This window comes from Corvus hawaiiensis, chromosome 15, assembly GCF_020740725.1.
Source record: "Corvus hawaiiensis isolate bCorHaw1 chromosome 15, bCorHaw1.pri.cur, whole genome shotgun sequence".
Taxonomy (NCBI): domain Eukaryota; kingdom Metazoa; phylum Chordata; class Aves; order Passeriformes; family Corvidae; genus Corvus; species Corvus hawaiiensis.
In genome coordinates, this window is record NC_063227.1 from 9967384 (window position 1) to 9988895 (window position 21512).

General features: G+C 49.7%; 1 protein-coding gene across 1 annotated transcript in view; it reads right to left on the reverse strand.

Annotated features, from left to right (window-relative positions):
• The window catches only part of JADE2 (jade family PHD finger 2), a 69535-nt gene that overhangs the window by 32951 nt on the left and 15072 nt on the right, over positions 1–21512 (reverse strand). Inside the window, 2 exon segments of the mRNA XM_048319637.1 lie at positions 2562–2731; positions 18848–19005. Of these exon segments, the coding sequence (XP_048175594.1) occupies positions 2562–2731; positions 18848–19005 (328 nt within the window).

Here is a 21512-nt window from a genome sequence, read left to right on the forward strand (position 1 = left end):
TGGAAATCTCAGCAAGTCATTAATGGTGTCATTAATGTCAAGGGCTTCCGGGAGAAAGCACTATTTATGGACTGCCTTTGCACCAACCCAGGCAGCCACAATCCTCTTCTGCCTTGGGTGGTGAAGGGCACCCAAATCCCACCCTGGCTTTTCCCATCTGGGAAGCAGAGGGAGCAAAGTCCCTGCTCTGGCACAGCTTAGGAGCTGAGCAGCAACAGACTCGCTGTAACAGCTTTCCTCTATGAGCACCCAAACCCCATCACTTCCACGGGCAGGAAAATACATCCCCTCAAAGCAGCCTGATGACCTTCAGCCTCTATGGTGGGCACAGCTGCCATGGGTGATGTGACCATGGTCCTGCAGCCAGGAGCACCAGCTCCCATCCTGCTTCCCACCTGCCAAACCCCCAGCTCCCCACAGTGCCAGGGACGTGTTATTAATCAATGCCACATCTTTTCCTTTCCAAGTCACTGGAAAAAATGTACTAGCCCTTGCACTGCTAAAGAAGTTGGGAGGACTGAGGGAGGGGGCAAGGTACCAGAATCCATTGGGCTGAAGCTTCACATGCCAAACACTGGTTTTGAGAGCTACTCTCCCCCCAACATATTTAAGGCTCAGCCAGTAATGACAGTGCTCCCTCAGCAACAGGAATGGGCTGGAGAAGCAGGTGATGGGCAGTGGTGTTCTCTGCATGACCGCTGCTGAGATCCCCTTCGTCCTTATCACCATCTAGAGTTGGTGAAGGCAGGAAGGCTCAAGGGCTTCCTCAGATTCTATGGTTTCATCCAGCCCAGCCCTGGACAAACACCTCCTAAGGACAGTCCTTGGAAAAGGTGACTGGCTGATAAATGACGAGATGGAGTCACAAAAATGCAGCCTGCTCAGAATGGCCGAGGGTCAGCAGCAAAGCACTGCCTGTGTCCTGACTTGCGATGCATTGGGATGCTGAGGTGCCAGCCCACCCACACACCTGCACAGAGCAGGGGTATGGCTGGGATGAAGCTCAAGCTCGCCTCCTAAACTCTACTCATTCCCAAGGCAGTGCTGCTGGAGAAGCCGCCTCTCTCCCCCAGCACTCGTGGGTTTGGCACATGCCAGCCCCAAGGTGACATGGGGACAACCAGCAGCCATCTGGCCTGGGGCAGGGACCTTCCAGTTATCTCAATCTTCCATCACCACGGGAGCTCCACATCTGGACACTGCATTTGAAACCGAATACTTTGAAGAAATAATAAAGCAGGGCAAATTTAACCCAGCTGAGCTGGAGAAGCCAAATCTCTGCCCACTTAATTTCTAGAGAGTTATGAATTTCTAGAGAGTTATGAAATACACACAAGGGGAAGCAGAAATAGAGACAACCCTTCTCTGGAGCCCAGACACACTTCTGATGGCCATGCAGCTGCGAAGATGGCAAGGGAAATGTAGTAGGGGATACACTGAAGGCACAGTGAGGTCAGAATGATGCCCAGGGTGGTAGAAGCTGAGTTCCTGATGCAGCAACAGCAGCTGTGCAGGGTTAGGAAGGGTGGATCCTCTGCAAGGTACATGAGCAGGACTGAGGCACTTGGCTCTATCCAGCAGCACCCTCTGCTCTGCCCAAGGACTTCACTGTAGCTGCCAGTGCCTCAAAAGCTGGGTGTGCTAATGACAGAGCTGAGGCTGCTACTACAGGAGCAGCTAATGAGGGCAAAACTGACTTGTGATTTCTCTATGATGCTACAGGCTCAAAAACTGAGATTATGGGAAATCCAATACACAGGATACCTATACCAGATAACCACACAAACTGTGAAAGCAGCCTCTACAACTTTCTCAAGATCATGGTAACAAACTTTCATTGTAAATCATGAGTACACCAGAAGGCCAGATCTTCCAAAACCAATGCCATGCCCAACTTCTGAGCTCACTTATGCTCCATGCAAGCTCACTGAACTGCATCTTTCTGCCCTCACCCTGAATCCTGTTGCAGCCCTCAGCTAGCTGCCTGTGAGAGCCAGCACAACCTTCCTGCTCCGCAGTGCACAATCCCATCTGCTCAAGCACTTGGTAAAATTCTTTTTCCCATCCTTGAAAGACCTTTGCCACCAGGAGTAACTCTTCACGTAACCATGCCTGAGCCTTCACTGACCTCACAAGGTGAATGTTTTATTGAGGTGTTACTCTTACCTGCAGAGCAGTAGACACAGCACAGCAACCCTTCCCCAACAAGGACTGGAAAATCCCTCCACAGTCTGGCAGGACTACACACCCATGGGTCTGTGCCAACAAATCTGCCCACCAGACCATGCTAAGCACTAGTGCCAATGGTCAAATTCCAAGCTCAGGTACTTTGACTCAACCAAAATCCACTAAAGGATTTGAAGAATGTGCAGTGATATAACAGCAGTGATGCAGGCAATGTTATGCTGTGATATCTAGAGATGCCTGGGACAGAAAACAATCAGGACCAGCATTTCCGACATTTCTTCTTCAAGGCCTTTAGTTCCACATGCTTACCCAAAAAGCCTGAATGCCCAATGTGGGACACCCAGGCCAGTAAAAAACAGAAAAGCAATACTCACCCATCTCCTTGAGCTCCATGTTAACAAGTTCCAACCAGCAGGCATCGAGCTCGTCCAGGTCATAGCGGCTCATTCCTTGCAAGTAAGTCCTTGTAGCTTCTGAAATCTCAGAGCCAGGCAGGCTGCTCGGTGAAACCTGTGAAAGTGAGTTCTCCAGCTGGGGGATGATCCTGGAAGAAAAGAAGGGGAGGTTGAGGAAGGGCTACAACTCACAAAAACATTCTGTTTCTTGCCATGGAGGGTGAGACCACACCAGGTACCTGACTCTGTGAAGGAAAGCAAAGCCACAGCACCCGAAAGTCAGCCCATGGGCCGGCACTGACAGACGGCCCCAGCACAGCAACTACAGCAAGAGTGTTCCCATTCATCTACAGAAATTAACTCTTTACATGAGAAAAATGAGGTGCAATGGTGATGATGATCCAAGTACCGACAGCAAGCCCCCCAGCCATTAACTCCCCCATGAACACCTCCAGTGTGCTGTACCACTGCAGTGCCACATCCACACCGTGCTGGGCAGCACTTAGGCACACTTGGCACTGGAGAACATCCCATGGTGGCCTGTGAGATTTGTTCTGAGTGCTCTCCAATCACAACCACAGGGATGGGGAGAGGAGCTGCCTCATCTGCTGCAAACTCCCTGCACAGAGAGAGACCAGGCGCTGGCTGTCAGCTCTTCTGCCTTTCCTCGGCAACTCTGCAGCAATATGCATGATACTTGCCATGCACATGTCAACAGTGTCATGCCTAATGACATGCAAGCAGAGGACAAGCTGGAAATGAGAAGCAGCCTGTGGTGCCAGCTGACAGATCTCGGCGAAGTTGGGGATTGGAGCTTGCTGCAGTATTTGCACAGCTCACATTTCCTCCCCTGAAATCCACCTCCTGGCACAGATATAACGCCAGAAAGATGCTGCAAAGAAACAGCAACCAAACATCAACTTGCTGCAGCATGTCAGCCCCTTCCAAACAGCTTCTCCCCATGCAAAGCTGGAGGACCCAGCCCTGCTCTTGCACCAGTGCCAGCTGGGAATGCTGCTGATCCCTGGAAGACCTTTATCTGCCTTCTGTCCCGCTATGTAAGCTCACGTCAGAGCATCGAGTGCCTTGTGCTCTGTGATGTGTCTGGGGCAAAGCCATGGCGTCCATCATATAACCAGATGAACTGTGGTACCAGATGCTCCAAGGTCTGTATGTGCCAAGGTGAGACACTTGGGCCCAGCTGTCCTTGGGAATGGGACCCTACCTGCCTTGCCCAAGGTCAGGAAGGAAATCTGTGGCAGGGCAGGAAAATGAACCTGGAGTTTCTACAGACACAGACATGTAGTTTAATTGCTGTTCTCTGTGGTCACAAACACCAGAAGTACTTCCAGAGATGCCAGCAGGAGAAGCAACGATTTATGGCTCAGAGAGGGAAACATCAAGAAATGGGTTCTTATCATCTCTTTTGCTTTACTTTCTCCCCCAGTAAACTGAAAATAAAGATGTGACCCAATGTCCTGAGTACATCTCCAAATTTAAGTTCAAGAACTAAACAGAGCCACATGGATGGACAGCTCTTAGTCCCCACATTTTAAAACAATCTCACTGTAATCTAGGACAAGACTTGGGGATTCACTGACACTTCTATTTAATGCAGACAGCAGTAATAACACTGAAACTAGGCATGCTCCAGCCACAGCTTCAGGACTGGCATCTAAGGAGCTCCCAAACCCCTAAAATCAGAGAATCACAGAATGGATGGGGTTGGAGGGAACCTTAAAGATTATCCAGTTTCAACCCTCCCTGCCGTGGGCAGGGACAACTTCCACTATCCCAGGTTGCTCCAAGCCCCATCCAGCTTGGCCTTGGACACTTCCAGAGATGGGGCAGTCACAGCTTCTCTGGGAAACCTGTGCCAGGGCCTCACCACTCTCACAGGGAAGATTTTCTTCCTAATCTCTAATCTAAATTTGCCCTCTGTCAGTTCAAAGCTATTCCCCCCTGTCTAGTCACAACATATCCATCTAAAAAGTCCCTTTCCAGCCTTTCTTGTAGCCCCTTTAGCCTCTGGAAGATGCTAATAACAAAAAAAAAAAGCAGGAGCTGCTGGTGCAACACGCATTGGTTCACATCAGACTGAACCTCTCCTTCCCATGAGCCCAAGTCCAGGTCATCTCTGCACAGAAACAGGTGGGGGAGCAGCCAGGCTGGGCACCACCTTGCTACAGGAGAAACCTCAAAGCTGTTGAGAAAAAAAACAGTCCTCCACCTGCAACGAACATTTCTGTTGGGAAGAGCTGCCTGAGCAGGCACGAGGTCAGGGCCCTAAGCCTTCATTAAGCCGAGTTACACAAGCTGCTCACCCAACAGCCCCTGCAACAGGTGATGCTCTGACACTGAGCCAGCCACGGATGCTCGGGATGGCAGGAGGAAAGAGCTGCTATTTTTATCCTGACATAAAATTGCAAAGATTAATGCTCTGTGTACATATCAAAGGAGTATCCTGAACAGGTCATTTACTGTATTGACAGCACTGAAATGCACTCGGTGTGATAAGGATGCTGACGTGACTGGAGCAATCCCTTGGGGTTATCTCACACAGCGCATACTGCCTGCCATGAGCCGTGTGTGGGACACAGCACCTGGGCACGTCCACTCCCACCTGGGCACGCAGCCTCCACCTCCTGTCTGCAGATATCTCACAGAGAAGTTTTGCTGAACCTGATGATCAGAGACAGGAGACAAGTGACTCTCCCCTAGAGTCATGCACCCACCTCCCCAACGCTCCCAACCCCCCGAAAACCTGGATGCATGTTTAGACTCTCAGGCTTTGCACAGTCCCTGGTCATGCAGAGATCACAGGGAGCTCAGGGGCTCACTGATGATAACAGCACCACCAGCACTCAATGTCCAGCTTTTTGTGACACTGTAATTAAATGCAGTTTGCTTTGGTTTAATGGGAACTGGCATTTACAGAGTGACATTTTGCTTCTCATCACGTCACTGATGATGAGGATCAAGGTAATGAAGATACAAACATCTAACAAGCTCACCAGCACTCTGTTAAAAGGTTTGAAACGTGCCAGTGCAGCAATGGCAGGTGCCTCTCCCTGTCTGGGAACACAGGGATCAGGGAGGGATGATCAGGTGCTGCTGCAGCACTCAGCAGACGCTTTCCTACAAGGAATAAGTATTAATATGAAAACTATCTTCTTAAGAGGACCACTAAATTTTACGTTTGAAGTTTCTTCCCCATGACTCCATGCTGATCTGGCAGCATGGGCTGGGATCCCCTGGAGTTAATTCAGGCTTGGGGATGCAGGGACATGTTCATGCCATATTGTCACCATTTCAAATATCAGCAAACTGAGAAGGTCAGAAATTAAGAAACTGAAATAGCTGCTAAATTATTTTTTATACAATGAGCAGCTTGTATAACCCTATGAAGACCTGCTGGAAGCCTGGTCCAGACCAACTCCCTGACTCATCTGCAGCATTCAGTTAAATACAAGAGTTTTATGGTTTGCAAACAATTCAGCAAACCCTGAGAGGCTATGCCTGTTCCCATGAACATTCCTCTCACCCCGAGGGGAGCTGGAGGCTGCCAGATGCTGAGGCTCACATGGGGCATCCCAAGCCTCTGGGAAGACCAAGCAGGATGCAATGCTCAGAGGTGCACAGCCTCCCACTGATTCCTGGATTTGCTTCGGTGGATAAAATCCCATTCCTAAAAAGCAGCCCACTCCTTCCTGACACATGCTAAAGCACCTGCAAAGGGCTTTTTGGTGTTGAGATATAAAGATCAATGACTGCAGTGACACTGCCATGGGCTAGGTGGAACACTGGAAGGAGAGATCCTACAGTTTAATACAAGAGGGCAATCATTTGGGAAAGACCATGCCCTGCCTCACAGCAACACAGAAAACAGACCCAGCCAGGCACCCTTCCTCATCTCCAATAGCTTCAAGAAACTGGAGCCCAAAAAGCTGCAAGCTTTGTGCTGTCAAAACACTGCAGCAGAGACATAGCAAGAAAAAGGGAATAAAGCACAGAGGCTGCCCTCACCAGTGTCTATACATCTCCTGCTGAGCACCAAGAGCTGGGGATGTCATCAGGGCTCCCCTTTTGTGCAGGGACAAGACTTAATCCATTTGGAAACCATGTTTCCAAATAGCTGCTCGGTGGACAAAGAAACACTCAGGCTGGGTGATGAGGAGTCTGCACATGTGCTACCAACCCACCCAAATTCCCTGCACCATCATGGCAAAGAATCACAGAGGCAAAGCCTCCACCAAGAGCCAAACCATTCACAGAAGCTCAATTACACTGGAGGAGCATTTACTCCTTTATTTATCCAGCCAGCCAGAGACACAGCATTTTTAAAAAATCCTGTATCAATCAAAGGCTCATTTAAACGAAGGGCTGAAAATTGGGATCAGCCTGAAAAGCACAACAAACCTGAGGCCATTAGTCTGAAAGTGGGTCTCAAGGGCACTTGAGGAAAAGGAGTAAGTGGACCCCAATACTCTTGAGGATCACATCTATCCCTGGAGAAGATTACACAGTAATAAAATATATTCAGCAAATTCCCATGGTTAATCATCTCTGTAAACTGAATGCTTCACTTGGCTGAAGGGAGAAGGCATTTTTTTCTATATGCTCCCTTTTAATACATCAGATAGAAATAATTAATCCTGCATAGTGTTTCTCATCTAAAAATACCTAATTTTATTACAGCGAAGGCTTTAGTCAGTCATCTTTTCTTTACCTCCATTCCAGTCTAGATTAGTCTTGTCCAATGTCCATAAATAAATCAGCTTAGGAAAGATAGCTCTGCCAGCAACCTTCAGTGGATGCTGATACTGTTCCTACTGTCAGCTCGGCTTATGGGGGAATTTTCCTGTAGCACATGACAGCTTCAAAAGGGCAATTTAAAAGGATGGTTTTCACCTTCTGTTTACTAAAATAGTATCTAGTAGGCCACTTGGACTGGATACCCCATCTTCTTATGAATTTAGGCTAACAGATTTTATAGAGGCTATTGCCTCTCAACAGCAGAGCAGAATTTAAGACGTTAGAAGAAGAACCTGGGGATGTAAGGAAGAAGGATGGGGTTGGAGATGGTGGTGGACGGTCACAATAGAGCCACAACCCACACACAAGGGTTTATGACCCTCAGCATACCCACACCCAGATTTACTGACCATGTTACTCCTACTTCTTGAATTTTATGGCTTCTAGTGAAGGCTATAAAACCATGAGCCAAAAACTATACTCCCAAAGCTGGGTTCAAAGAAGAAAGGGAACGCCAAGAAGATATTAAATAGTTACGTTTTAAATTAACTGGCCTGATGTTCAGACCTGCATGCAAGCTGGCTGGACCGGCTGGATGAGCCTAAAAGCATCTTTAGGACCCAGGTCTTGGTGCTAACAGGTACCTGTGCACTTCACCCCTCCCCCCTTGGCTGAAGATACTCCAGGTAACATCTGGAGCACCCTGGTCACCAGCACAGAGAGCTCAGGGCCCTAGGGGCACCCTGCTGTCACCCCTGGCATAAGCCACCTGACAACAGAGCCCCTGGACCCCGCAGGAGGGAGCACAGGTACCCAGAATCTGCCACATCCTCCTGTGGATGGAGGAGAGAGAGGGCTGGAGGTAGCTGGTCCCAGGGAGGAGAGAGGTGACACAGTGTATATCAACAGGCCACTGTCACCAAACCCTTTTATTTTAAAACAAACAAGAACCTGAGCAGAATGAGATGGCACCGCTGGGACCACTTTGCGCAGAAAAGAAACGATTTGTAGTATTTCCTTATTGGCTGCTCGAGCCAAAAGCCCCTCAAGATCTGGCAACAGCCTCTGAAAATCCATGAAAATTCATTATACGTACATCAACAGAGCAGCCACGGGAAGGGGAACCTGTGGTGGCTGATGGCCCTGTCTGCCACCCATTTTGCACCATTTGTAGGTTATCATCATGGCAGGGGCTGTAACAGGCACATTCCTAGCAAAAAAAGTTGATGGACAGAACTTAACATCAACCCTTCCCGTGTACATCCGTGCTTGAGCAAACAGCCCGGTGCTACCGTGCAGTTTGTCCCCACTGCTGTTGATGGGCACAGAGGGTGGCTGGGCTGGCACTGCCCTTTGCTATAACCTCAACCTTCTTTTAAGTACTTGTCCCAAAAACCTACAGAGCCAGTTACACGCGTGGTTCAGCCATGAAGCTCCACTCGGCTTTTGCTGCTGTTCTGAGAGAACAAAGCAGCTGAATTTGTCCCCAGGAGGATTCACCAAGCTCTGGTAACAGGAGCAGCTGTGCTCAAAATGCACCCCCTGACTGCACAGACATCGGTGGCTAATGCTCAGGTCTGTGAAGGTCCCTTTGTGTTACCCAAGCGGCACTGAGGACGTTCAGGAAGGGGTTAATGCTGCTTGCAGCAGCGTCCTGCCCTCCGGGTACCAGCAGCCAGTGAGTGCAGCTCCAGGTGACGTAATGCCTGGGTGGCTGTGCAGGCTGCACTCCCCATCCCTGCACTCCCCATCCCTCCTGCGCTGGAGATGCGTCAGGGACCACAGGATGCCTGACCCCAGCATGTCTCAGGGACCCTGCTGTCCTCTGCCAGGCGGGGACCAGCCCAGGACAGCGCGGTGCAGCTACGCCCACCGTCCCTTTAGCTGCCGCCGTTGTCTTTCCCAGCTGAAATCCGACACTCGGTGCTATCCAGTGAATATTAGAAATTTTCATTATCAGCTTTTAAAACATCCCCAGCCATCAGGAGCATCTGATCCGTGACCAGCACAGCACAGCTTCACAGGGCACAGCCTCAGCACAGCCTTGTCACCCGCAGCTGCTGGCACATAGAATTCCTTTCGGCTCCGGGACCATTCAAGGGCTCACTCCTTGGGCTTGAAAAACCCCCTGTGACAATCCCATTTCTGTGCAGAACGTTAAGGACAGGGTAGGGTACATGGGGTAGCCCCTCCTGAGCTGCTGGCAAGTTTAGGATTTACATAGGCAGGTTCTGGAATTTTTACAGAAATGCTCGTGAAGCTCCCAATTACAATTAACAGATGCAGTAAGAAAAATGCTTTCTTTTTTCCCTCCCCATCTGAAATCTCCTTCTGTAACAGCCTGTAACTATAGTGGGTCCTTCCAGGCCTCTGGAATAACATAATCCTCTAAGGAGAAAGTGACTCACTCTTCTTTGATGTGATAAAAAGAGGAAAACAAGTGAACAGGAGGCACTAAACAGCCATCTTGTGAAACCCAGACAGCTTTTCCAATTCCATTTCTGAGCTGTTTATCACCACATAAAAAGCCTGATACCCAGCAGACTAGAGAAAGACCAGTGTTGATGTCCCTGTCTTCCTGATGTTTATATTCCAGCCTAAATCTCACTGAGGTTTAGCTCAACAAATGAATTATTTAAGTTGCAACTCTCATTCAGTGCCCAGAGAACCATTCTGATGTAGATGGGAGTAGGGACCTGGTACAGAAGCATTCAGGTGCAGAGCAGTGTCTGCTTTCCCAAGGCAGAGGAGAGCACCATAGCACAGCTGGGTTCATCTCCACAACTTCTGTCAGAGGAAAACCACGGCTGCAGGGGCACAGCAATGGCTGGGCAGTGGTTTGCTGGTGGGCTGGTTGGAACAACAAAACGCAGATGTTTTTCTGGTTGACTAGACAAAAGCAGTGTCTGGGCTGAGAGCAAAATACACACATAATTTCTGACGCTGTGCAAGGATCTTCTCCATATTCCCTTCCCCCTTTTCTCTCAGTGCCATTCAGCTCTAACAGCAGTGTTGAAAGCAGCAGGAGGGGACTGTGCCCTGCTGCTGGGAGGGGACACATCCTATGCTGCTCTTCTGGCTCTGAGACCCAGCAAAACCCAGCAGCCTGCAGTTCCAGGGCAGCTACAGAGGATGTTCACACAGCACCTTCTCCCCGCAGGCAAGCAGGGCAGAGCCCGGCCCAGCACCCATGGGTGCTGCTCTCCCCTTTCTCCCAGAGCATCACTGACCTACCTGGTGGCCCTTCAAGGACCCATGTCACACAGCAACCTTCTCCAAACCCAGCCTGCAGGCTGCCAGTATTCTGCTCATTTCCATTTAAGCAATACATATCTTGGAATTGCTACTAGAGAAGCCAGGGACACTTGAGTGTGTGTTTTCTGGATATAAAAAGACAAAAAGATGTTGCTTCTCTATGTAACTTAAGCCAAGCTACTAACATTAAAGCATCTGGAATTAATTATCCCAGCCAGATAATGTTTCCACAATTACTTCAGCAATGCAAACAGCTCCACTTGCCTTTGTATCCACCTACTAATGGAGACCAGAAACAGAAGACATGAGCAACGGTAGCAGCTCTGCACCTGCCATGGTCTGAGCATGAGCCATGGCAGATCAGGAACTGGACAAATCCCCCTGACACTGTTACTCACAGAGCTGAGTATGGGAAAGCTCAAAATACAGACACAGGCACAAGATGACAACTCCCATCCATCAGCACGGTGTCATCATATGGGTCTCCTTAAAGAAATCCAGCCCAGTGAAAGCAAGGCTTTGAAGAATTTGAAAAGGCAGCATCCAGACTCTTTTAATGTGTTCTGGATCACTGAACTAATGCTGAACCCTGAAACACATGAGAACTGCTCTGACGCTGAGTCACTCGAAGCAGCACACAGCCCATCCCAGAAAACAAGGAGGGATCCGCCTGCCTCTTCCACCATCCACGTGCAGCTACGCTTGTCTGGGTGCACTTCATGAAACCCCAGAATGGTTTGAATTGGAAGGCACCATTAAAGATCACCTAACCCAAGCCCCATACCATGAGCAGGGACACCTTCAACTAGATCAGATTTTCCAAATCTTCTTCAAGTACACTGAAAGAAACCACCTACCAGCTCTCCTCCACCTCCCCAGGGTCCTGGGAACACAGTGAAGCTCACTTTCCAGCAATACTTCACCTAAATTGAACAGGATTATCCACAGCAGCACCAAGAACTGAGCAGCTATTTCTGCTGCTGGGCTATCCCGCTCCTCCCGTCACTCTGGAGAGCACTTAAAAGTAATAGTTCCTTGCATTGTTCAAAGGGGACCCAAGGTGCACTAAATCACTAAGAGGTGATTTCATTAGTGCTGCGGTTGCAAGCCCAGCAATCACAGCTGCTGGGGTTTGCCTGGCTACACACTAAATCCATGGTTCTGGATGGAGAGCAGAGGCAATGGAGTGAGATGTGGAGGCTCTCAAGGCTGTACCAAACCAGAGTCGGTCCCAAGAGCTGTAAACCTTGTTACAGAGCAGCAGGAAATCAAGTTCACTCATTCTATACATTTACTGCTGAAGTACACTTGACTTTCTGTGTGCTTGATCCAGTATAAACCACAGGCATCCACCACTGGGAGGATTAGCAAACATTCAAAATAAAAGTCCAAGTGGCTCAGAATGAGGTAAGAACAGGCTGGATTAACACATTTCCCATAGCAAACTAATAAAGGTGAGGACTTGCTGAAAGCCCACACAAGAACTTGTCAAGCAGAGAGTAAACCAGAAATGATGACAAGTAACAGGCAGAGTAAATCACACATACTCCGTTGCAAAGCACTCACAGGCACTGGGCGTGAGCCAACAACCTCCTGCAGCACCAGTATCACCCTCTGCAGCACCAGTACCACCCTCTGCAGCACCAGTACCACCTTCTACATGGCCCAGACCCTCTGAACTGCTGCTGCCCTGGGTGTGATTCATCCCATCCTAAACCAGGTACCTGGAACACTGGCAGGACAGACCACCCTGTGTGCAGCCCATCCCTCCCCACTGCCTGCAGGGACAAGGGTTGCCTGAGCAGATCTGACTGGAAACCTCCCTTTCCCAGTGGCAGAGCTGGAGATGAATCTCACTGATGTTACATCACTAGGATTATTCTGCTGTCCTGGATCAGTGCCACTGCCCAGCCCATCCTCACCACAGCCAGTTGTCGCTGTGGGGGTCCCCAGGAATGGACAGGCAAGGAGCTTTCTTCTCCCCACACACATCCCAGGGCTTGTGATCAAAACATTTAGGCCTAGGGCAGTTGGGATTTTCATTTCTTTTAATCAGAGCACAGTCTCTGAGGGAAGTGTACATGTATTTCTGGAGCATACCAGAACCCAGGCATATTTAAGGGCAGGCAGCCACGGAATGGGGATAACCAACCCAAGAAATAGCCCTTTGTAAAATCGCCAGCATGCCATCTGCAAGCTCCAAACTCACACATTTTTCATGATGAGCTGGAGGGAAGGGAAAAAAAAACAGGAAAAAAAAGGATTATGTTAAAAAAAAAAGCTCTGCTCCAAAAGCTACTCAAACTGCTGCAGAATCTTGCCTGCCCCTTCTGCAGCAAAGCCCAAGGGAAGCTGCTGATGAGTCAACAGCCAGGCTGCGTCGCCGACTGAGGAAAGGAAGTCCAACCTCACCACTCAAGAACAAAGTGTGCTGGTTCATCGAGTAGACACTGAGAACGCAGCCTCAGGAAGCCCTCCCTGGGCTGGGAGCTGCAAGGATACAGCCTGGCTGCCAGCCAGCACTCCCGAGGGACGGGGAGAGGTGACGTCCACACATAGCTGGGACATCTGCATCGTGCCACCCTGCTGCTGGCCACTGCTCCTCAGGCTACCATGCTCCACAATGCAGCAGAGACTGCTCGTGGAGGGATTTTCTCCCTTTGCTGGAATCGCTCCCTCGCAGCGCTGGGAGTTCTGGATGCAGCACCCAGCCCTGCGAGGAGGAGCTGAGGTGTCTGTTCACTGCCAGATGGGGGGCAGGGATGTGTCCCAGTCCTACACCCACTACTGATGCACCAGTTCATTCTTCTCCCCACCTCAGTATACTCATCTCCAGCACTGCTTCCCACAAACCTGCTCTGCATGCCTCCTCTTCCACTGACACTGGTACCGCAAAACCACAACCTGCCAGCAACTACATACCCTTGTAAAAAGCTGCTGGAACTCCTGAAGATGCGGGGGCAACTCCTTATTAGAGTTCAGTAAAGAACAACACAGCTCAGAGGACACGAACACTGACCAGGCAGCCCCACACCATCATGATCCAGCCAGCCCTGCACCAGCTGGATGTGATCCCATGAGCACAGCAAGGAGCTGCCTGACCTGTGCACGTAGCCATTAGAGAAGGACAGAGGGGACTGAGGGAGGAGGACAGGACAGGGACACAGACACCAGCCAACACAGCAGACAGCATTTGTGCTGGTGCCGCCGCCATCGCTGAGCTGGTACTCGCCGAGGTTGTGCCTTCCTGTTGCCACAGCACTTTCTGTTTTCTGTTAAAACAGGGCCACAGCGACGATGCAAGTATAGATCTGCAATGCCAAGAATATCTGGGAAGCCTGCCAGCAAGAAGCAGTCTTCCTGCTCATCCTCCCGCTGTGTGCAAATTCACAGGAAACAGAATCTACAGCACATACTAATGTGGCTTAATGCGAGATCCAAGAGTCACCTCGAGATCCTGCCTGCATCCCTGTCAGCCTGGGGAAGGAGCTGCATGCCAAGAACATTAAATCATTAAATAAAGAAGGAAATAAAACCTGTACAGGTGCATTAAATCCCATGTAGGTGCCGCTGCTTTATGAAGTGATGCTCTGCTGTGCAAGCTCAACACGCTGCCAGCATCGCCACCAGTAGCAAGCCCAGGTCAGGCCCTGGCACATCCGCTGCTCAAAAATGGCTTCAAAGTCTCCTATGAGCACCCATATCAAACCAGCAAAGTCCACATCCTTTGGGGTTTACTGTGGTGTGACTCTGGGAATACAAAGCTCATATGAAACATCTCATTTACAACAGGAGAGGTACCCAAAGCCCTGATGCTTCCAAACTGCTGATAACTCCTACCCTTACTTTACCTTGTTTAATCCTTAAGCTGTGCTGAGATGAGCCACTTTGCATCCAACACTCAACTGCACCCCACACCAGACCGGGACCTTGTACCTGGCTCTACTCATGTTGGAAATCTCTGTGCCTCTGTTTATACAACTGTAAAATAACTGCAGACCTCACACAGGGGCTGTAAGGCTCAGCTCTGGTTCAAGAAAGCCAGTGGAGATCCTTTGACTACGGGCTCTAGCAGAGGTGGAATACACAGTACCACTGGGATGTAGTGTCACCACCACCCAAATCCCAGGTGGATGACCAGGCACATGGGCACGGGATGCCAGCCTGCCTGCTGGAGGGGAAAGTTGCCCTGACTACTCATTCCTGATAGCTCCCATCTGACTGAAAGTGGCTTTTATCACCACACAGGAGCCCTTCAAGCTCCAGGCAATTCTCAGGCATGTCACAATACAAAATAAAACTCTTTTGAGTAGCCATGAGCCAGAAGTGATCATGGAGAGGAAACAGCTGATCTCCTGTGCTGCCTCTGATGACCCTGGCTGCCAGCAGCATCCTCCTGGAACAACAAGCTAAGATATGCTGCACCTCTTCCCTCCCTGCTTTCCTCACAACTGCACTGCAATTTGTGCTAACCTAGAAAGGACCCTCGAGTTTAAGGTGGCTCTTAGTGGAGGCATTTTCAGACAGCTGCTTTCTGGGGAAAGCATTCCTTAAAATACAGCTCTTGCCTTCTGTCTCACCCCCAGCTTTTGACATTTTACAGCTCCAGTAAAACAAAATGTTTTAAAAATCTAATTTTCAGCTTTGGAGGCACAAAACCTAGAGGCAGGGTGCAGGCAGGGAGAGCCAGTTTCCAAGCAGCCAGGCGGGAGATGAAAAGAGCAGCAGCGGCTGCATGCACGGCACCTTTCGGAGGGCAAGATCCACCTCTGGAGCGGGAAGCGACTCCCGCACACTCCACGGCACAACCCACTGGCTGCCAGTGGCTCAGCCCAGGAACCAACCCCTGGGCACCAGCATGATGGGCTTGGGATTATTCTGCAGGCTTGTCTGCTCACCAGCTCCCAGGGCCCCAGCGTCTTCTCCCCAGCCCCCCCACCTCCCTCTAGGAATTTCACATGGAAGTGGCTGTCAGAAGTGACAACATCAGGACTGGATTAGCACAGGCACCCCTCCCTAAGGGCAGGATGCTCTGTTACACCTCTGAGATAGGGGAAAGCAGAGCACTGACAGTGAGGAAGAGCATCAGCTGCTGGGCTCCACATTTCCAGTCTACAAAAAACATCAATGCAGGGACTTTTTTCAGCAGATTAAAGGAATTTGGATTGTTCATATCCGACACAGAGAGGATGTTTGGTTTAGATGAATTTTTTTGTTTGAGATGGAAAAACTGAAAGTTTGGAAGCAAAGGAGGAAAGTAATGCAGAGGCCACGGGGCAGCAGCCACAGGGTGGGAGCAAAAGCAGCAGCTCAGGTAGGACCAGCAAGGTACCTGCTCCTGGGATGGATACTGGGGTGAATTATAGCAATTAAATGGGGGAGGTAAATGGAATTGTAAGGCCTTTTAAGGCTGTGCTCTGAAAGCAGATGAAATAGTCATCTCTTGCAAAAAAGCATCTGACATTCCTCCGAAACAGGGCAAGATGCAAGAGGGAGTTGTCTAACCCTGGAGACAGCAAAATGACTGCAGTCTGCACTGTCCATGGCAGTCCCTTTCCATCTCCCATGCTGCCCTCTCCACCTCCCATTCTCGTATCAGTGGCCCAAGTGGGAAAACCTTGAGGGCAGGGATGCTTTGGGAGGAAGAGCTGCTTAGCAGAAGCACTATATCTCTGCTATGGCTTCTGGTGTGCATGTGGAGAGATGCTGTCCTGATTAAAAAAAAATCTGGCAATGTCACTGCCTCTCCCCCTGGGATGTGCATTATGGCTACAAACCAGGTGCAACCATTAACACTGCTGTAAAATGAGCTCTTCATTCTACTCCCATCACACTGGGGAAGGCAAAATATCCCAAACAGGCATCTGTCTGAGGACAAAGCCCTTCAGGCCATGCTTGCTGTCCTGCCAGCAAAGAGAGATGGTTCAGGCAGTTGAGACACAGTGCAAGACAGACAGGGCAACAGGAGAAGAAAGAAGAGGAAGCTGAAGCTGTGGGCAAGCCGCACAATCTCCAAGTAGCCCAGGAGCAGCCTGGGATGAGCAGGGCATGACACAAACTAGAGGAGCTGCAGAAATCCACCTGAGATTAGCTAGGAATGATGGAGCCAGCAATGAGCATCTTTCAGAGGCCACAGAGAATGAGTCAGATTTCAGAATTACAGAATGGGTTGGGTTGAAAAGGACCTTAAAGGGGTCATCTAGTTCCAGCTCACTGCCATGGGCAGGGACACCTTTCACTAGACCAGGTTGCTCAAAGTCCTGTCCAGCATGGCCTTGGGCACTTCCAGAGATGCAGCCACAGCTTCTCTGGGCAACCTGTGCCAGCACCTCACCACCATCACAGGGAAGAAGTTCTGCCTAATATCTGTTGCTTTAAAAATAAAACAAACTCTTCGTAGAGCAAGTCTTGAACTCAAAACAATGTTGAGGTACTGAAGAAAGAGCTGGAACTATTTCAGGAGGCAATTCATCAAGGATTGTGGCAAAGTGCCAATTTTGAGAGTAATCAAACAAGCAAAATAATCCCAAGAATTAGAAATTCTTCAAAGGATAACCTGACACTGGAAGTGAAACTTCACACTCAAGGTGAGTGGGCAGCACCTCCAGAAGCCAAGGGCGTATCATTGTGGTGACGGGGGTGTCAGACCAGGACAGACTGGGATGGGGACCTGGGAGGAATGACCTGTGCCAGGCATCACTCTAAGAATACCCATGTATGAAAACATGCAGCAGAGCTGCTCCAGGACCCCCAAATCCAAGGGCCTGGAGACAAGCAGAGAGCCATATCTGCAGCCCGTCCTGCACCCCAGAAGCCCCTGACTGTGAGGTCTGGGATGCCAAATCCCACTGCTGGGAAGCAGCACTCCCGGCTCTACATGGGCACTGCCAGCCCAGGCAGTGCCAAGCTATCCCTTTTCTTCTGGAAATAGCCCCGGCACGAGCCCTCAGCTGGGAAGCAGAGCACTGGTGAGGCCAGACTGCGGTTAGCTATCAAAGACAACTAAAAAAAGATATTTCACACACCGGCTTTTTTTTTCCCTTCTCATTTTTTTTGGTTGCATTTTTTTTTTCCCAAGGATTAAATCAACTCAACAGCCCCCTTTACAACTTCCCTTTTGATGTGTTCAGACTCATTAAAGTTTCATTTCTTTCTCTGTTTTCCCCAGGGGAGGAAGGGTAGCGTACACAAAAGTTTATTTCAGAAGCGGGGTAGGCAGCTGCAGCAGGAGCAGCTGCTGTTGCTGTGGGACAAGCGGAGCCTCCACCAGCCTCTGCTCTGTGTCCAAATCCCTTGGCAAAACACATCCCCCTGCAGGCACCCCGCTCCCATGAGCAGCCCTGGCATCACCCTGGCACGATGCTTCACGAGTGTTTCTGCAGGATGCACACACGGTGTCACACATCACGAAGGGAAACACAAGAGATGCAAAGCTCCTGCAAACCCTGTGGGGAGTTCTGGGTCTGATCCTGCAAGTTTTCAGATCCGACCCTGCAAGTTCTGGGGTCCCTTCCCAGCCTGTTCAGTTCCCCCCACTGGCAGCACCAGCCTTTCCCCCACAGCTTTGGCCACTGCCCTGGGATAATCCCCCACACACATCAAGGGAGTAGCAGCTCCCCCATGTTTCCTTCTTGCCTGAGCAGCTGTTTAAGTGTCTATTTTAAAACTCAAGTTCCCTATTTTAAAATAGCTAATGAGCCCCCGATCTCTGCTGACAGACGTCGTCTCTACAAGGTCTGAGAGATGCTTCTCTGTTTGCTGGGCTCCTTTTCCCAAGCCTTGAATCTCAGCATGCCCAGCACGTCTCCAATCCACACAAACACAGTAAAGAGGGAAGTTTTTAATTTAAGGGCCAACTCCTGCTTCCCTGCCACGAAATACCAGCAGTACAACCACGTACTCCTAGACAGAGATGCATCAAGAAGCCAGGCAGAGGCTGGCATTCTGCACAATTTTCTGTTGCTATTTTTTTATCATCCCTTCCATTTTATCAGATCTTTTTTAAAATTTCCTGACCAAGAGCAAACAAGGAGCTGTCCCAGCTGGCCACTGCCCAAAAAAAGCCACACACACAAGAGGGACTTTTCAGGATGTGGTGGGAGGTCCCCGTGCATCCCTCTGCAAGCCCAGGATCCCAAGCGCCACCTTTACGTGCTCTCTGTGCACCCCACCAAGGCAGAGGGAACCTCACACAGAGGACCAGGTAGAGGGGGCCCCATGGACAGAACCAGATGGAGAGGACCCTGCCCACTTACCTGACCACAGGCTCTGGGATGGCTTCAGCACTTGCTGGCACTTGGACGCCCTTCTCCCACTCCTGTCTCCAAGGGTCAGCCAGAACGTAGTACTCGTCAGGGCTCAGCTGGAAGGAGTCAGGGATCTTCATGGCTGTTATCAGATCCGTCCGAAAAACCTGCACCGGAAAAAAACCCATCCTGAGTGCAGAGATCTAGCAGAGGCTGGGGGTGCACGTGCCCGGGAAGAGCGTCCTGGGGAAACTGCCCCCAAGGGACAGCACAGTGGGTGTCTGCATCACCAATGGTGTGGCTTCAGGGTGTCACTTTAGGTCCCTTCAGGGTGAGCTTTGGGCAGGGGAACATGGCAACAGGCAGGGACTCCCCTCCAGCCAGGCAGCGCCAAGAGCCCAAGCCCTGCAGCTGCAACCCCTCCAAGGTCTCCCATACTGGGAAGTCAGGAAATCCAGCCACTGGGTGTGAGCTTGGACAAGATGCAGACTGAAAATTAGTATTAAACTAAAGAAACAGGCTGCTTTATCTTAGGGGACTGATGGCTTCAGTGCAGCCGCACGAATCCACTCCAAATGCTAACGGACGTACGGCAAGTGAGCTTCTCCACGTGTGGCCTTCACAGGGAAAATTATGTTCTTGACATGAATGAAGATGTGGGAAACACAGAGCCACTTTGTCCCAAGCACCTTCATGTCCTCCTCATGTCACCTCACCATTCTGAGCACCTTTGTGTTCCCTTCAGGTCACCTCCCTGCTCCAAGCACAGCACCTTCATGTCTCCATCACAACACCTCGTTGTCCTGAACAGGGACGGACAAAAGCTGAAGGTAAAAAATATCCAGCTAAAAGATTATCTCAGTGCTGCTTACACATCCACAAACACAGATTTTTCCTGACTCAGTAAACCCCTTGTCCTCCCCGTAGGAAAATCCTCTAGTCCTTCAGTCAGTGAATGGGCTCATTCTCCATCTCACTCCTGGCCCTGCAGCATCTTCTCCCAATATACAAGGATGAAAAAATCATTCTAAAAATATGCCTCACTATAAGTAAGGTTTTCCTTCCAGAGGGTTGCCTGACAGCAATGACTCGTGCAATCCTGCCTCTTGCAGCATAAAAATAAATTGTAAATGAAAATGGATGATTTCTCCTCTCTACCATCTGCTATTAGTTGGAATAATAACTGCCAGTGCCAGCAATCCTGCCTGGACACCATCTCACTCCATCCCTGCTACTTCTGCATTCCTTCCACAAGGCTGGGATGGATCGGATGTTTTCTTTGGATATTGTTTAATCTCTTCACAGTCTGTTCTCCCAATGAGAATTGCCTTGTCAGAATCACAAGAAACAATACTACATAGTTTTACCTTTTTTGATACAAAGATAACACACTTTGGAGAGTATTTGGGAACCCAAATCGGCTGAAACACAGGAAACTAGACGTTAACTAAGACCACTGAGACCAGTATTTAGGTCAGTTTGCTTAATCCTCAGAGTCTCAGCTGCTAACCCAATTAGAGTTAAATACGATATATAAACAACCTTTGCTATGTTGGGACCTCTGAATTTTACTGGTACTTTCCTCCTGATGCAGCTGTTTGGAGACATTTTCGACTACGTCTATATAAACCTCATTTGAGCTGGTCAGACATAGTCCTGGCACAACACCCTTCAACAAACATAATTAATAGCCTATATATTACAGTCAGCTGAGTTTGGGAAAGATCAGGGTCCTTTAAGTCTCTGTGTGCTACAAACACATGGTTATAGACACCACAGTAACCTTTTAACACACTGCCAGTGTGGGGAATTAAAAAAAATATTACGACAGGCATTAATTAAACGTGAGAAGGGATATGTGAGGTATCATAGTCCCTCCAGCACTGTGGGTCTGTGTATCCAAACAAGCACAGGAATCCCACTGAAGTGTGTTTTCTAAAATACAGGGCAGAAATACACCCTGTTCTTGACAGCCCTGTGCTGACAGGTCACAGCCTGGGTCAAGAACATCTCCTTAACCCAGTTTCAGTGCCCAGCTCCAATGAGGACAACGTGAACCTGAGTAATCCCTCACTCCTCAGAGCTCTCAGCTTGGGTGGATGAGATGCTCCTGTCCTGTGCCTGGACCACACAGGGCTGAGGCCACCATGGGGGTCAGTGCCACCTCCCTGCTCTGGCCACCAGTACCATTCAGTAATTGAACCACAGAATCATTAAGGTTGGAAAAGCCCTACATGATCATCAAGTCCAACTGTCAAGCCAGCACTGCCAAGCCCAGCACTAAACCATGTCCCCAAGAGCCACATCCACACGTCTTTTTAATTCCCTGCAGGGATGGTGATTCCACCACTGCTCTGGGCAGCTGATGCCAGTGCTTAACCACCCTTTCAGTGAAAAAGTTTTTCCTAATCTAACCTTCCCTGGCAACAGCACAATACTGTTATAGAAAATACTGTTTGGGAGACATATGCCCTGAGGAGTTGTGGTCAAAGCCCACAATGGGATGGTTTTCAAAGGTGCAGGGCACCCAAAAGCTTTTCTAAACAAACTGAACTGGACCCTACCGACATGTGAGTACCCTCCTTCTCCCTCACTGCCAGCTCAGTTGCCTCCTGAGGACACCTCCTCTGATGCTGCAGGGTGCAGGAGCATTACATCCCTCTTTCATGCAGAC